The 18,915-nt window shown below is 44.9% G+C and overlaps 1 protein-coding gene across 4 annotated transcripts in view; it reads right to left on the minus strand.

Moving 5' to 3' along the window:
* Positions 1-18,915, minus strand: part of LOC140205712 (uncharacterized) — a 101,835-nt gene that overhangs the window by 42,065 nt on the left and 40,855 nt on the right. For 3 of the 4 annotated variants that reach the window (XM_072273247.1, XM_072273246.1, XM_072273249.1), the window contains exons 5-6: positions 10,525-10,612; positions 6,039-6,122 (exon numbers count right to left, since the gene is read on the minus strand). In XM_072273247.1, the coding sequence (XP_072129348.1) occupies positions 6,039-6,122; positions 10,525-10,612 (172 nt within the window). The remainder of the gene's footprint in view (positions 1-6,038; positions 6,123-10,524; positions 10,613-18,915) is intronic. The other variant, XM_072273248.1, reaches the window with a different exon arrangement.

The following is an 18,915-nucleotide window of genomic DNA, read 5'->3' on the forward strand; positions in this document are numbered from 1 at the left end:
GCAGTAACATATGCCCAGACACAGGAGTACACACACACACACACACACACACACACACACACGAGAATACACACACTCACAGGAATACGAAACACTCAAACACGCGCACCCAGACACGAGAGTACATACACACACACACACACACACACACACACGAATACACATGAGAATACACACGCTCACAGGAATATGAAACACTCAAACCCACACACCCAGACACGGGAGTACACACAGAGGAATGCACATACACACACATACACAAAAATGTGCAGGAATACCCACGCACACACACAGAAGAATACACACACCCCAGAGTATTTCTCTCTCTCCCCCCCTCTCACTCTCTCTCACACACACACACACACACACACACGTGGGAATACACACACTCAAAGGAATACAAAGCATACAGTTACATACACACAGTAATACACAAAGAGGAATGCACAGGCACTCACACCCACACAGGAATACCCACACACTAACACACAAAGGAGCACAAACCCATATACACCCACTCACCCACAGGAACAGACTCTCTTTCACTCTTTCATACACAGACACACACACACACAGAGGACTACACACATACATACACACACACACACACTCACTCTCTCTCTTACACATACTTACAGGACTACACACACACACACAGGAATAAACACATACTCCCACGTGCATACAGACAGACAGATGTAGACACATACAGGGGATTACACACAGTAATACACGCTCAGGAATACATACACATGGGAACACACACACACACACACACACACACACACACACACACACACACACAGGCAGATGTTTTCCAATATGATTGAGTGTGTGTCTGAGTGATAACAATAGGATTGAATTCAACTTGAAATCTGATAGGGAGAGAGTAAAGCCTGATGTAGCAGTATTTCAGTGGAGGGAGGGAAATTACAGTGGTATGAGAGGAGAAATGGCTAAAGTAAATTGGAAGGAGATGCTGGCAGCGATGTCAGCCGAGCAGCAATTGCATGATTTTCTGGGGAACTGAGGAAGGTGCAGGACACGTGTATTCCAAAAATTAAGAAACACTCAAATGGTACATCTGAGGCTGACAAGGGAAGTTAAAGCTATTGTAACAGAAAAAGAAAGGGCATACAACAAAGCAAAAATTAGTGGGAAGATAGAGGATAGGGAAGGTTTTTTAAAACCTACAGAGAGCAACTAAAAATAAAATCATTAGAAAGGAAAAAAAATGAAATATGAAAGCAAGCTAGCAAGTAATATCAGCATGGATAGTAAAAGTTTTTTCAAGTATGTTAAAAATCAAAGCGGAATGACAGTGGATATAGGACCACTAGAAAATGAGGCAGGGGAAATAATAACGGGGTACAAGATGGCTGATGAACTAAATGGGTATCTTGCATCAGTCTTCACTGTGGAAGACACTGGCAGTGTGTCTGATGTTGTGGTGTGTGAAGGAAGAGAAGTGGGTGAGTTACTGTTACAAGAGAGAAGGTGCTCAAAAAGCTGAAAGATCTAAAGGTACATAAGTCACTCGGACAAGTGAAACTGCACCCCAAGGTTCTGAAAGAGGTAGCGTTAGAGATTGTGGTGACATTAGAAATCATCTTTTAACCTACTCCACAATCAATCTAAGCCTTCCCTCCTACATTGCCCTCCATTTTTCTATCATCCCTAGCTGGATGTGGCTCAGGTGATGGCTCACAAACCCTCTGGGGAAAGGAAGAAAGTTTCTTTCATCGGTTATCAGTGAAAATATGGGATTCCTACAGAAAATGGGAGAAGCAAACTGCAGAGTGAATAATATGGATAGCATATGAGCAAAACAAAAAAAAGAGTATGAAATGATCAAAGATTGAATGAGGCAGGTGAAATGGCAGAGGCTCAGTGGAACAGTCGCACACAAAATACTAGAGGAACTCAGCAGGGCAAGCAACATCAATGGAAATGAATAAAGAGTTGACATTTCATCAGGCCACAGACTAGATTTGGTGGAAAATCTTGGGTTGTTTTCTACAGAACATCATAGGCTGAGGGTTGACCTGATCTAAGCTTATTTATTTTATTCATTTAGAGATAAAGTGTGGAACAGCCCTTTATGGTCCATTGAGCCGCACCACCCAGCAACTCACTGATTCAACCCAGTCTCATCACAGGACAATTTACAATGACCAGTTAACCCACTAACTGAGCTGCACCACCCAGCAACTCACCGATTCAACCCCAGTCTCATCACAGGACAATTTACAATGACCACTTAACCCACTAACTGGGCCGCACCACCCAGCAACTCACCGATTTAACCCCAGCCTCATCACAGGACAATTTACAATGACCAGTTAAGCCACTAACTGCTATGTCTTTGGACTGTGAGAGACAATCGGAGCATCTGGAGAAAGCACATGTGGTCGTGGTGAGTGTGCACAACTCCTTAGTGAGGAGGCTGGAAGTGAACTCCAAATTCTGATTCCCTGAGCTGTAACAGCCTCACACTAACCGCTACACTAGTGGTGCCCTCAAAATCTCATAATATAGACAGGTGGTACATTTTTCACAGGGAAGATGAACCTACTTCAGATTTTCTCTGTTTTTGCACTGTTTTTTTAATTTAACTATTTAATGTATGTAGGGGGGCAAAAGAGGTGGAGGCGTAGCACTGTTGATCAGAGATAGTGTCACAGCTGCAGAAAAGGTGGACATCATGGAGGGATTGTCTACGGAGTCTCTAAGGAACAGGAAAGGGTCAATAACTTTACTGGGTGTTACTGGCTGCCCAATAGTAACAAGGTTATCGAGGAGCAGATAGGGAAACGGATCCTGGAAAGTTGTAATAATAACAGAGTTGTCGTGATGGGAGATTTTAATTTCCCAAATATCGATTGGCATCTCTCTAGAGCAAGGGGTTTAGATGGGGTGGAGTTTGTTAGGGGTGTTCAGGAAGGTTTCTTGACACAATATGTAGATAAACCTACAAGAGGAAAGGCTGTACCTGATTTGGCATTGGGAAATGAACCTGGTCAGGTGTCAGATCTCTCAGTGGGAGAGCATTTTGGAGATAGTGATCAGTTCTGGTCACCTCACTATAGGAAGGATGTGGAAGCATTGGAAAGGGTACAGCGGAGATTTACCAGGATGCTGCCTAGTTTAGAGAGTATGCATTATGATCAGAGATTAAGGGAGCTAGGGCTTTACTCTTTGGAGAGGAGGAGGATGAGAGCAGACATGATAGAGGTGTACAAGATAATAAGAGGAATAGATAGAGTGGATAGCCAGTGCAGGACACCACTGCTCAATCCAAGAGGACATGGCTTTCAGGTAAGGGGTGGGAAGTTCAAGGGAGATATTAGAGTAAGGTTTTTTTACTCAGAGAGTGGTTGGTGCGTGGAATGCACTGCCTGAGTCAGTGGTGGAGGCAGATACACTAGTGAAGTTTAAGAGACTACTAGACAGGTATATGGAGGAATTTAAGGTGGGGGCTTGTATGGGAGGCAGAGTTTGAGGGTCGGCACAACATTGTGGGCTGAAGGGCCTGTACTGTGCTGTACTATTCTATGTTCTATGTTCTATAATTCTATCTCCTATCTCCTTCATAATAGCATCGGAGAGGGATAGGAACAGACAAGTCAGAAAAGCGTTTAATTGGTGTAAGGGGAATTATGAGGCTATCAGGCAGGAAACTGGAAGCTTAGGTTGGGAGCAGATGTTCTCAGGGAAAAGTATGGAAGAAATATGGCAAATGTTCAGGGGATATTTGTGTGGAGTTCTGCATAGGTACGTTCCAATGAAATGGAAGTTATGGTAGGGTACAGGAACTGCGGTGTACAAAGGCTGTTGTAAATCTAGTCAAGAAGAAAAGCATACAAAAGGTTCAGAGAGCTAGGTAATGTTAGAAATCTGGAAAATTATCAGGCTAACAGGAAAGAGTTTAAGAAAGAAATTAGGAGAGCCAGAAGGGGCCATGAGAAGGCCTTGGGGGACAAGATTAAGGAAAACCCCAAGGCAATCTACAAGTTTTTGAAGAGCAAGAGGATAAGACATGAAAGAATAGGACCTATCAAGTGTAACAATGGGAAAGTGTGTATGGAACTGGAGGAAATAGCAGAGGCACTTAATGAATACTTTACTTCAGTATTCACTATGGAAAAGGATCTTGGTGATTGTTGTGATGACTTGCAGCAGACTGAAAAGCTAGAGCATGTAGATATTAAGTAAGGAGGCATGGGATCCAAGAGGACATTGTTTTGTGGATCCAGAACTGGTTTGCCCACAGAAGGCAAAGAGCGGTTGTAGACGGGTCATATTCTGCATGGAGGTCGGTGACCAGTGGTGTGCCTCAGGGATCTGTTCTGGGACCCTTACTCTTTGTGATTTTTATAAATGACCTGAATGAAGTGGAGGGATGGGTTAGTAAATTTGCTGATGACACAAAGGTTGGGGGTGTTGTGGATAGTGTGGAGAGCTGTCAGAGGTTACAGTGGGACATTGATAGGATGCAAAACTGGGCTGAGAAGTGACAGATGGAGTTCAACCCAGATAAGTGTGAGGTGGTTCATTCTGGTAGGTCAAATATGATGGCAGAATATAGTATTAATGGTAAGACTTTTGGCAGTGTGGAGGATCAGAGGGATCTTGGGATCTGAGTCCATAGGACTCTGAAAGCAGCTGTGCAGGTTGACTCTGTGGTTAAGAAGGCATACGGTGCATTGGCCTTCATCAATCATGGGATTGAGTTTAAGAGCCGAGAGGTAATGTTGCAGCTATATAGGACCCTGGTCAGACCGCACTTGGAGTACTGTGCTCAATTCTGGTCGCCTCACTACAGGAAGGATGAGGAAACCATAGAAAGGGTGCAGAGGAGATTTACAAGGATGTTGCCTGGATTGGGAAGCTTGCGTTATAGAACATAGAATAGTACAGGCCCTTCAGCCCACAATGTTGTGCTGACCCTTAAACACTACCTCCCATATAACCCCCCACCTTAAATTTCTCCATATACCTGTCTAGCAGTCTCTTAAATTTCACTAGTGTATCTGACTCAAGCAGTGCATTCCACGCACCAACCACTCTCTGAGTAAAAAACCTTCCTCTAATATCCCCCTTGAACTTCCTACCCCTTACCTTAAAGCCATGTCCTCTTGTACTGAGCAGTGGTGCCCTGGGGAAGAGGCGCTAGCTGTCCACTTTATCTATTCCTCTTAATATCTTATGAAAACAGGTTGCGTGAACTCAGCCTTTTCTCCTTGGAGTGACAGAGGATGAGAGGTGACCTGATAGAGGTGAACAAGATAATGAGAGACATTGATCGTGTGGATAGTCAGAGGCTTTTTCCCAGGGCTGCAATGGCTGCCATAAGAGGGCACAGGTTTAAGGTGCTGGGGAGTAGGTACAGAGGAGATGTCAGGGGTAAGTTTTTTTACTCAGAGAGTGGTGGGTGCGTGGAATGGGCTGCCTGCAACAGTAGTGGAGGCGGATACGATAGGGTCTTTTAAGAGACTTTTGGGTAGGTACATGGAGCTTAGAAAGATAGTGGGCTATGGGTAAGCCTAGTAATTTCTAAGGTAGGGACATGTTTGGCACAACTTTGTATTGCGTTGTAGGTTTTCTATGTTTCTAGGTTCCTATATTTACCGTAATTGATTTTTTCTGTATTTATCATGTATTGTATTGTACTGCTGCTGCAAAGTTAACAAATTTCATGACATATGCCAGTAATATTAAACCTGAATCCAATTCTAATACAAGAGAGGCAGAAAGTTTAAAGTTAATGTGCAGGGCAAGTTATATTTTACAAGACAGTGGTGGTGTTTCAGAAGTTAGACACATGATTGTGCAGTGAATGGAGGGATATTGAACATGTGCTGACAAAAGGGGTTAGTGTAACTAAGTGAGATCAGTTTAATTAGTTTAGCACATCATGCACTGCACTGTTCTTTGCTCTAGACGGGCTGAATGGCTCACATATGGGCCGAATACCTGATGTAATTCCATCTAGTTAACAGCACTAACCAAGGCACAGCTCCAGAAGAAAGACGTACCTCTAACATCTTAACTTGCAGCTCGTTTATCCGTAGCTGTACAGCACGGCACCGGCCGTGGTACCTGCTGCTGCCATTTTCCACCTGGATAGGCAATTAGACAATTCATCAGCAGATTACAAATACACTGAAGGCAAGTGCACAGATTAGAAACGTCCTGGCTACATTACACTGAGTAAATAACTGTCAGTTGTGTATCCACAGCCATTCTGCTAATGAAACCTATTGCCAGGAGGTTCCACTCTCCACCTGCACTGTTCACTGAGGCGCAGAGCGCAGTGGGAGAGGAGATCTGTCAAGGTAATGGGAGTAAATCCAGAAAACTGTAATTAGCAACATCCTCAACTCAGCACCAACATAGCCTCACCACATACACAAGACATAAACACTCAGACACACACACCCTCTCACACATGCAGGCACACATGTACACACCACACATAAACCCTCACACAGACACACTTTCACACACGCAGACACATATGTACACACCACACATAAACCCTCACACAGACACACTTTCACACACGCAGACACACACGTGCACAGCACACATAAACCCTCACACATACGCTTTCACACACGCAGACACACATGTACACACCACACATAAACCCTCAGACACACTTTCACACGCAGACACATATGTACACACCACACATAAACCCTCACACAGACACACTTTCACACACGCAGACACACATGTGCACACCACACATAAACCCTCACACATACACTTTCACACACGCAGACACACACGTGCACACCACACATAAACGCTCACACAGACACACTTTCACACACACAGACACATATGTACACACCACACATAAACCCTCAGACACACTTTCACACGCAGACACATATGTACACCACACATAAACCCTCACACAGACACACTTTCACACATGCAGACACACATGTACACACCACACATAAACCCTCAGACACTTTCACACACGCAGACACACATGTACACACCACACATAAACCCTCACACAGACACTTTCACACACACAGACACACATGTACACACCACACATAAACCCTCACACATACACACACACATATACACATCACACAAACCCTCTCACAGACACACACACGCAGACACACATGTACACATCACACAAACCCTCTCACAGACACACATACTCACACACATGTACACACCACACATAAAACCTAACACATACAGGCACACACTCACACACGCACACACATACACACACATAAACCATTTCACACACACACCCTCACAAACACATACCACACATAAACCCTCATACACATTCACACCACACATACATACCCTCACAAACATGTGCAAATTATATACACAAAAAATTCGGCAGATGCTGGAAGTCCAGTACAACACACACAAAATGCTGGAGGAACTCAGCAGGTCAGGCAGCAGCTATGGAACAGAGTAAAGAGTCAACATTTCATGCCAAGACCTTTCACCAGGACTAGAAAGTAAGGAGCAGATGCCAGAATATACAGGTTGGGAAGGGGAAGGAGGACTGGCTAGATTATATACAAGGATTCCAAATGTGCAATTACTCTTCAGTTTTTGAAAGACAGAACTTTTCCACATAAGTTTCTTCTGGTTTGTAAATAATCCTAAAGATCCTGGAGCTAAGTCAATTTATTAAAGTAAGTACCAACGTGTGAAGCACCGATACAGCCACATAAAGTCATTACACCCGACGCTGCAAAACCTAAAACATCAGCACAAAATACTAGTCAGGCAGTGTCTGTGGAGAGAGAAACCATCAACATTTCGAGTGTGAACCTTCATCAGAAGTAGAAGAGAAAAGGATGATGTTAGTTATCAGTGAGAAAGGAGTGGAGAGATGAGTAAAACAAATATTCATGTAAGGCTTAGTGCAAGTAGCTTAATGGGGGAAGTTAACAGCACATTAAGCTTCAAAACTCAGAGTAAATTTTATATGTTACAGTATAGCAACTTGAGCTTCATTTCAAGCCCCACCTCTAAGGGTAAGTTGGCATTCGAAGGGTTCACAAGAATGAGGCCTGGAATGAAAGGGCTAACGTATGAGGTGTGTTTGATGGCTGTGAGCCTGTACTCACTGGAAATTAGAACAATGAAGGGGAAATCTCATTGAAACATTTCAAAATATTGAAAGGCTGAGGATGTTTCTAATAGTGGGAAAGGTTACAAAGGTTACAGGGAAAATGGAGTTGATGGACTATCAAACCATCAGACACAGGAGCAGAATTAAGCCACTCAGACCATTGTGTCTGCTCCACCACTCCATCATGGCTGATTTATCATCCCTTTTAACCCCATGCTCCTCCCTTCTGTCCATAACCATTGATGCCCTGATTAATCAAGAACTTATCAACCTCCACTTGAAATATACTCATTGACAACTGGAGGCTAGGTGAAGTCGAGATGGTGCTAAACGGTGACTCCTTTGCCTGCATCTTGGCAAGCAGCTACATTTCTATCTTTCATATCCCTTTTCTTCCTTTTCAGGGTGTGGGGGCTTCTTTTGAAGACCCTGACCTGGAGTTACAATCTGTCTTCAGTTCTTTGCAGGAATGGGACCCACTCTCAGGGCCTCACGACCGGCCGCTTTTTGATATTGGGCTCAGAGCTTGGCAAAGTGACTCAACATACTTTTAAATCAGCAAGCTGTTTGTTATGTCTCCCCTCTCACTGTGAAACAGAGACACCTCTTTTTCCCTTATTAGGGAGAGGGAGGGGGAGGGAGGAGAGGGGGAGATCGAATTACCAGGTGAACAGACTTGGGGTACTGCAAGTCTGTGTCCTTATTGATGCTTTGCTGCATGCTTGAGTACTCAGTGAAGGGTGCTGATGCTTTTCTGTCTGTGAAGAAAAAGGATGTAGATTGTATACATTTTTCTGACGTTAAATGTACCTATTGAAACCCACAGCCATCTGTGATAATGAATTCCACAGATTCACCAGCCTCTAGCTAAAGAAATTCCTCCTCAACTCTATTCCAAATGGATGTCCCTCTATTCTAAGGTTGTACCCTCTGGTCCTAGGCTCACCCACTATAGTAAATATCCTCTCCACATCCACTCTATCTAGGCCTTTCAGTATTCAGTAGGTTTCAATGAGATTACCCTCATTCTTCTGAACTCTAGTGAGTACAGGCCCAGAGCCATAAAATGTCAACAGAACCCGAAAGTTTCAATTGTGGGGGCTCGTCCGGGATTGATTTCGTTGGATGCTGTGTGATTGCCATGAGCATTGACCCAGTGGGGTTTAAGTCTGTGCTAAACTATTGCCTGGTAAAGTAATAACGATACATGGGCATGGATGCTGCCAGGATTGAGCAGTGGTGTGAATCCACCTGGTTACTAGTAATGAATATGTGCGTGTTGAGTGGGGTAGATGTTCATACTCCTGATGAATTGTTAATTTGACTTTTAAGTACTGTTAAAGCTGTAGGAAAAGTTACGATTGTGGAGCGGAGGTTTGATAAAATGGCGAACAAAGACCTTGTTTTAGTTCAGACTAGCGCTGACGTAATGGCAGTGGAACTGCCTGGTACTACTGGGGCCCCAGGAGAGAGGGGGCCGTGGACTGTCCGTACTTTCCGGGAGGAGGAGAGTGTAGGGGAGCAGGCTGAATTGCAATTCGAGACTCCCCAAGCTGGGGGCGGAGACTTCAAAGACAGGGTGCTCTCGTTTCTGCAGATTGAGGGGAAGGAGTGGTCTGATTTGGAATGTCTAATGAGTCCCTGTCCCCCAGTGAAGAGCGAGACTTCTGAGTTAGTATTAACCCTTACCTCTCTGGCGAATAAATGGAAAAATGCCCAGGTTCAAAGCCACAGCTATCATAGGCTCTGCCTGTTCTCAGGAACGAAGCCCACACCTAAAGGGGAAGAGGAGCACGAGACTTGGGCAGAGCGGTGTATCGCTACGGATGGAGGGTATTTATGCTAGAGCCGCACTTGACACAGGGTCACAGGTCACAGGTCACTTTGATGTACCATTCCTTTTACAAGCAGTATTTGATGCATTTACTATTGACGCCACTCAGTGCACTGGAGATCTGAACAAAAGAACATCAGGAATAGGAGCAGGAGTCGGCCATCTAGCCCATCAAGCCTGCCCTGCATTCAATAAGATCATGGTTGATCTGTCCGTAAACTCAGCTCCATCTACCTGCCTTTTCCCCATAACCCTTAATTCCCCTACTACTATTCTGGGCAGTTTCTAGAGCAGGTTAGATGGTCGGAACAACATAGTGGGACGAAGGGCCTGTAATGTGCTGCAGTTTTTTATGTTCTATATCAGATTACTTCTTCTCCAGCCCTTGGCCTTTTGCCTCCCAGCCCCTTTCTTCATCCCCACACCCCCACCCGCCCGGCTTCCTGTTCCTCCTGGCACGATGTTCCTGTTCTATGGGTGGGGTGGGGTGGGAGTGGGGGTGGGCGTGGGCGTGGGCGTGGGGAGACACCCGGTCATCACCGTGCTGACTCACCCATAGGCTACCATCCTCCAGCCTGTGAATACCCTGTCCACACATGTTCACTTCCCCACATGGCTCACAATGCTGGCCTGGGTCTAACCTGTAAAACAAAACCGAAAATGGGAGTTCAGTACTGGTTACCATGTAATACCAATGGCATGGAGACAGGCCCTCGGCCCACTGATACTGTACCAACTACCTATTGACACTATTCAGACGTTGATCTCATTTCATAGGACACAGGAGCAGGATTAGGCCGTTTGGCCCATTGAGTCTGCCCTACCATCCCATCAAGGCTGATCCATTTCCCTCTCAGCCCCACTTTCCTGCCTTCTCCTTGTTACCTTTCACTTCCTGACTGATCAAGAACCTATCAAACTCCGCTTCAGATACTCTTGATAAACTGGTCTCCACAGCTGCTGTGGCAATTAATTGCACAGCTTCATCCACCCTCTGGCTAAAAAAATTCTCTCTCATCTCCGTTCTAAATGTTGGTTGTGTCCTCTGGTCCTAGATTCCCTCACTATAGGAAAAATCCTCTCCACGTCCACTCAGGCTAGGCCTTTCAGTCTTCAATAGGTTTAAATAAGATCCCCCTCATTCTTCTAAATTCCAGTGAATACAGTTCCTGAGTCATGAAGTGCTTCTCATGTGTTAATTCTTTCATCGCCAGGATCACTCTCATGTACCTCTTCAGGATCATCTCCAATGTTAACACATCCTTTCTTAGATAAAAAGCCCAAAGCTATTCAAAATACTCCTAGTGATTCCTCACTAGTCCTTGCAAGGCCTCAGCATACATCATCAAAGTTGCTGGTGAACGCAGCAGGCCAGGCAGCATCTCTAGGAAGAGGTACAGTCGATGTTTCGGGCCGAGACCCTTCATCAGGACCAACTGAAAGAAGAGCTAGTAAGAGATTTCTTAGTCCTGACAGGACAATTTACAATGACTAATTAACCTACTAACCTGTACAATTTAGGAGCTGGTTGTGGATTACAGAAGGAATGGAGACGGGCTAACCCCTATTGACATTAATGTATCTGGGGTTGGGAGGGTAATAAGCATCTGCATCACTGAGGACCTCACGTGGTCTGTACACACCAGCTGTGTGGTGAAAAGGCACAACAGCGCCCCTTTCACCTCAGACGGTTGAGGAAGTTTGGTATGGGCCCCTCCCCCAAATTCTAAGAACTTTCCACAGGGGCACAACTGAGAGCATCTTGACTGGCTGCATCACTGCCTGGTATGGGAACTGTACCTCCCTCAATTGCAGGACTCTGCAGAGAGTGGTGTGGACAGTCCAGCACATCTGTAGTTGGGAACTTCCCACTATTCAGGACACTTACAAAGATAGGTATGGAAAAAAGGGCCCGAAGGATCATTGGGGACCCAAGCCATCCCAACCAAAACCTATTCCAGCTGCTACCATCCAGGCAATGGTACTGTAACATAAAAGCCAGGACCAACAGGCTCCAGGACAGCAGCTTCCACCAGGCTATCACACTGATTAACTGACACTGATTTAATTGTATTTCTATGTTACATTGACTGTTCTATTTATTGTAAATTACTATGATTCCACATTGCACATTTAGACGGAGAAGTAATGTAAAGATTGTTACTCCTCCTGTATGTGAAGGGTGTAAGGAATAAAGACAATTCAATTCTTTGGAATGTCAGAGGAAACGCAAGCACTCAGGGACGGAAGATACAGGTTGCTTACAGAGGATGCCAGAACTGAATTCCGAACACTGGTGCCTCAAGCTGCAATAAAACTACTATACTACCATGGTGCCCTCATGTAGACACACTGCCTCCAAAAGTGTTCAGTAGCCACCCTCCCAGCTCCAGCTCCCTCAGCCTCAGGGCTGTATATCTGGAGGTGAAGGATCTCTAAATCCTGATGGAATTCTCACCTTGGCTCTGAGAGTTTGTCTGGAGCACAGACAGCATTCAAGAACTGAGGAAGGATAGGTATTTAACCCAAATACCCATTAGCAGCTGGACTGCTTGGCCCTCAGAAGGGACAGTCGCTCTCTCACTCTGAATGCCATGGCTCAGACTTATTACTGGCAGAGGCAGCTGATCTGTGTCACTGCAACTGGAGGATCACCAACAATGTCCACAAGGACAGAGTGGGGCTGGGGATGCTTTTCCTGGTGTTTGTGTGGGGTACAAAGTTCAAAATAAGTTCAACATAAATGTACGTGTCACCATATTTATTTTCTGGCAGGTATTTGCTGGAAAACAAAGAAATACAATAGAATCAATGAAAAATGACACACAAATACTGACAAACAACCAATGCACAAAAGACAAACTGTGTAAATGTAACCCTCGGGCTCACCCAGTTCATGTTTGTCCAGGGGAAATCAGCCTTCGGCCCCGCCAAATTGGGTAATCACGTTTGTGTGGACGCTGTGTAATGTACCCCCAGTTACAAACCCACAATGCAAAATATCAGTCAGTACAACATGTGAAATTAAATGATAGACTTTATGAATCTTAATCTGAATGTAGGGTTAGTAATGTAAATAAACAAAACAAAAAACAAAAGGGCCCAAGTCAAAGTCAAAGTCCCCATTGGAGTTCACCCAATAGTCCTTCTTTCACCATCGGTCTCCTCTAAACGTCACCAACCTTTGGGCCCTCAGATCCCAGTCCACTCCATCTGGTGGTCTACCAGCTCTCTCCACACGCATCCTCCCTCTTCATCTCTCCTCGACAAAAGACCGCAAATAACCCGGCTCCCAGACACACAAGCAAGAACAACATTTCTCCCATTGGATAGCCACTAAATTCCAAAGTCCCGTTATCTCTAGTCATAACACAAACATTGCTGCTACAGAGAAACCATTACCTTAACAGTGGAACATTACATAGAAGCCTTAGCCGTGAAACCTTACAGCATGTTACATAAATAAAGAGATAAACAGATAGATAGATAGATAATACCAAGAACACGAGTTGCAGAGTCCTTGAAAGTGAGTCCACAGTTTCTGGAACTAACTCAGTGTTGGGGTGAGTGGAGTCATCCCCACCAGTACAGAAGTTCGATGGTTGAAGGGTAATAACACCAGCAGGGATGGTGACAGAACCGCAATGGCGAGTGTTTCTGCAGGATATTCGGAAGGTGCAGGAAAGATACATCCCAAAGATGAAGTAGTATTCTACAGGGAGGATGAAGGAACCGTGGATGACAAGGGAAATCAAAGACAGTATAAAAGCAAAAATTATTGGGAAGGTGCAGGATTGGGAATCTTTTAAACACCAGCAGAAGGTAACTAAAAAAGCCATAAAGCAAGAAAAGATGAAATATGAAGGTAAGCTCGCTAACAATATAAAAGATGATGCCAAAAGATTTTTTTCAGTTATACGAACGGCATAAAGAATAAACAAGAAATGAAAGTGGATAACAGACTGCTGGAAGATGATATTGGAAAGGTAGTAATAACAGAAAAAGAAATGGTGGAGCAACTTAATAAGTATTTTGAATCAGCTATCACTGTGTAAGGCACTAGGAGAATGCCAGATTGCAAGTGTCACAGGGCAAAAAGTGAGTGCATTTGCTGTTACTGAGGAGAAAGTACTTGGGAAGCTGACAAGTCTGAAGGTAGATAGGTTAACTGGACCAAATGGACTACCTCCCAATGTTCTGAAAGAGGTAGCTGAAGAGATTGTGGAGGCATTAGTAATGATCCTTCAAGGATCACTAGATTATGGAATAGTTCCTGAGGACTAGAAAACTGTATATGTCATTCCATTCTTTACGAAAGGGAGGCAGACAGGAGAAAGCTAGTTAGCCTGACCAGTGGTTAGAAAAATGTTGTGAAGGAACAGAGCCTCAGAAAGGCAGTGACCATTATTAAGGATCCCCAGCACCCAGGGCATGTCCCCTTCTCATTGTTACCATCAGCAAGGAGGTACAGTGTCTGAAGACATACACTCAGTAATTTCTTCCCATCTGCCATCCAATTTCTAAATGAATGTTGAACACTACCTCAATATTTTTTTTATTTCTGTTTTTGCATGACTTATTCTAGCTTCAGTATTTAACATATACAGATATATATATATTTATATATACACATACACATACACACTTAGTGTTATTCAGTTTTTTACCTATATTATTATGTATTGCATTGTACAGCTGCTGCAAAGGCAACAAATTTCACGACATATGCCGGTGATATTAAACCTGATTCTGAATAATTAAACCTGATTCTGACAGGATTAGCTGCAGTCCTGTGGAGATTCTCAAGACATGGAAGCACCTTGAGGTATTGATCTACAGCCACACCCACCACCACACACCACATTGAAGGCCTCGCCGTTGCCTGAGGCCCCAGAGAAGAAGGGGAGGAGGGGAAGAGGGAAGAAGACAACAGAGGAAGAGGATACTGGCAGACAACAGGAGCGCATGTCTTCTGAGGATAGGTTAAGCGAGCTGGGGATTTTCTCCTTGGAGCGAAGGAGGATGAGAGGTAACTTGATAGAGGTGTACAAGATGATAAGAGGGGCAGACAGCCAGAGACTTTTTTTCTCCAGGGTGCAAGTGGCAGGGGGCATAACTTTAAATTAATGAGAGGAAAGTATAGAGGCAATGTCAGGGTTAAGTTCTTTACACAGAGAGTGGTGGGTGCATGAAGTGCACTGTCTGGGTGGAGGTAGAGGCAGATACCTTGGGACAATTGAGACTTCTAGATAAGCAGATGGATGATAGAAAAATGGAGGGCTATGTGGGAGGGAAGCGTTACATTGATTTTAAAGTAGGTTAAAAGGTCAGCACAACACCATGGGCCAATGTTCTATTATCTGTAGCAGGAACGTTCAAGCCCTTGCTTAGCGTCTTGTCAGCTACAATTTAATCACCCAGATTACCGCTCAGTGGCACGATGGCTGAGCTCTAACCTTGAAGCACAGAGACCCGGATTCAATCCTGACCTCCGCTGCTGTCTGTGTGGGGTTTGCACGTTCTCCTTCTGACTGGATGGGTTTCCCTCAGTCGCTCCAGTTCCCTCGCACATACCAAAGACGTGTGGGTCGGTGGGTTAACTGGCCAGTGTAAATTATTCCCAGTGTGTGGGTGGGGGTTGGAATCTGCGGGGAGTTGATGGGAATGTAGGGAGAATGAAATGGGATCACAGTGGGATTCAACAGTTCAAAACTTCAAGATTGATGAATATCATTTCCAGAACACAAGTGTACTGAATTAATTGTTACACAGAGAAAACGCTGAAGGAACTCAGCAGGCCAGGCAGCATCCATGGAAGAGAGTGCAGTCGACGTTTCGGGCCAAAACCTTTCGGCAGGACTGGAAAAAAAAGCTGGAGGAGTAGATTTGAAAGGTCGGGGGAGGGGAGAGAGAAACACCAGGCGATAGGTGAAACTTGGAGGGGGAGGGATGAAGTAAAGAGGTTGGAAGTTGATTACTGAAAGAGGCAAAAGGCTATGGAAGGAAGAAAAATCCGGTAGAGGAGCACCAGAGAGAGACGATGAGCGGGCAAGAAGATAACACAAGAGAGAGCGAGAGAGAGCGATAGAGAGAGAGAGAAAGGGATGGGAAATGATGAAGGGGGTGCGGGGGTGAGGTGCAGGCATTACTGGAAGTTTGAGAAATCGATGTTCATGCCATCAGGCTGGAGGCTACCCAAACAGAATATAAGGTGTTGTTTCTCCAGCCTAAGTGTGGCCTTATCCTGATAGTGGAGGAGGCCATGGCTGGGCATATCGGAATGGGAATGGGAAGTGGAATTAAAATGGGCAGCCACTGGGAGATCCTGCTTGTTCTGGCCGATGGAGTGTAGATGCTCGGTGAAGCCGTCTCTCAACATACGTCGGGTCTCGCCGATGTACAGGAGGCCACACTGGGAGCACCGAACACAGTAAATGACCCAACAGACTCACAGGTGAATTGTTGCCTCACCTGGAAGGACTGTTCAGGGCCCTGGATGGTAGTGAAGGAGGTGGTGTAGGGACAGGTGTAGCACTTGTTCCACTTGCAAGGTTAAGTGCCAGGAGGGAGATCAGTGGAGAGGGATGAATGGACAAAGGAGTTGCGGATGGAGCGATCCCCGTGGAAAGCAGAAAGTTTGGGGGGGGGGGGGGGAGAGAAAGATATGTTTGGTGGTGGGATCCAGTTGGAGGTGGCGGAAGTTTCAGAGAATTATGTGCTGGACACGGAGGCTGGTGGGGTGGTAGGTGAGGACAAGAGGAACCCTATCCCTGATAGGGTGGCGGGTGGATGGAGTGAGAGTAGACATGTGTGAAATGGAAAAGATGTGGTTGAGGGTAGTGCTGATGGTGGAGGAAGAGAAGCCCCTCTCTTTGAAAAAGGAAGACATCTCCTTTGTTCTCGAATGAAAAGCCTCATCCTGAGATTCCCTTGCCCATTCGTCCCTTCCCACTGATCTCCCTCCAGGCACTTATCCTTGCAATCTCCCTCACTACCATTCAAGGCCCCAAACAGTCCTTCCAGGTGAGGTGACACTTCACCTGTGAGTCTGTGTTCGGTGCTCTCAGTGTGGCCTCTTGTACATCGGTGAGTCCCTACATAGACTGGGAGACCACTTTGTCGAGCATCTATTCTCCATCTGCCAGAATGAGTGGGATCAATCAGTGGCCACCCATTTTAATTCCATTTCCCATTCCCGTCCCGAAAGGACCATCCATGGCCTCCTCCACCGTCGCGATAAGGCCACACTTGGGTTGGAGGAACAGTACCTTATATTCCATTTGGGTAGCCTCCAACCTGATGGCATCAACATCGATTTCTCAAATTTCCAGTAATGCCCACACCCCCTTCACCATATCCCATCCCATTTCCCCCTCTCATGTTATCCTCTTGCCCACCCATCGCCTCCCTCTAGTGCTGCTCCTTCACCCCCCTTTTTTCTTTCTTCCCCCCCCCATGGCTTTCTGTCTGTTCTACCTATCAACTTTCTAGCTCTTTACTTCATCCCTCCCCCTCCAGGTTTCACCTATCACCTGGTGATTCTCCCTCCCCTCCCCCACCTTTCAAATCTACTCCTCGGCTTTTTCCTCCAGTCCTGCCGAAGGGTTTCGGCCTGAAACTTTGAATGTGCTCTTTTCCATAGATGCTGCCTGGCCTGCTGAGTTCCTCCAGCATTTTGTGTGTGTTGCTTGGATTTCCAGCATTTGCAGACTTTGTCTTGCTCAAAATAATTGTTACTCCAGATCTGATGCAGCAGAAAAAACACAATATGATAAAGAACACAATTTTAAAAAATCACAACAAATATAAATACACAAGATAGTGTATATTATACATATATATAGATTGATTTGACGTCCATAAAGAGATGCTGGACACAGGAGTGTTTGTACATAAGTTACCCTGACAGGAAATGATGAAGTAGTGGTGGTTGGGAGGGGTGTTATGGGTGTTTGATGGCTATGATGAACTCAAAGGACTGAAGGGCCTGGTTCTGTGCTGTGGGACTAAGCTGGTTTCAAAGCACATTTGTCCACAGTAGAAAAAAAACGATTCAATTTCAGCTGGCATGCTTAACTTGTCCTACAAACCAAAGATTTGACACGTGCCGGTGTTGACCATCCCCTGAGGTGCCAAGTCAAATTTCACATTGTACACAATTCTCACCACATTTTCTACATCTACAAATAAAAACCGGATTTTCAATTTTTTTGCACTTAAAAACAGGACAACGGAATCAGATTTCAATTGACATACAAAAGAAGAAATAGGCTGAGTAAGTCTCACTGGCGGTCCTGGTAACTAATGTCCACTGGGATCACACAGCGCTGACAAGTACCAAACAAAATGCTGAGAAAATATACGGATAAACAGGGAAAGATTTCTGTCCTGCATCTGTATCTAAATGTGCAACAACAAATGAGATTGGAAATGGCAAAAGGAATTTAAAGTATTTGAGTTACAAACAATGAAACCATTAAAAAGATGTCCTTTCTTTGTTCTATGAAACTGTGTGGTGGGCAGAAGCAGATGACAGTACAGCATCTTAATGTTATGCTATTGCAGCAGTCAGACCCCAAGACTAATCACCAACAATGGTTTTGATTCCCACCGCAGCAATCTGTGGTGCATTTAAGACCATATGACAATATATAGGAGCATAATGAGGCCATTCAGCCCATCAAGTCTTCACCATCATTTCATCATGGCTAATTTATTATCCCTCTTAACTGCACTCTCCTGCCTTCTACCCATAACCTTTGATGCCCTGACAAATGAAGAACCCGTCAACCTCTGTTTTGAATATACACAATGACTTGGCCTCCACAGCCACCTGTAGCAATGAATTCCACAGATTCACCACGGTCTGGCTAAAGAAATTTCTCCTCATCTCCATTCTAATGACTAATCAAGAACCTATCAACCTCTGTTTTAAAATCTTTGT

The sequence above is a fragment of the Mobula birostris genome, chromosome 12 (genome assembly GCF_030028105.1).
Source record: "Mobula birostris isolate sMobBir1 chromosome 12, sMobBir1.hap1, whole genome shotgun sequence".
In the NCBI taxonomy this organism is placed as follows: Eukaryota; Metazoa; Chordata; class Chondrichthyes; order Myliobatiformes; family Myliobatidae; genus Mobula; species Mobula birostris.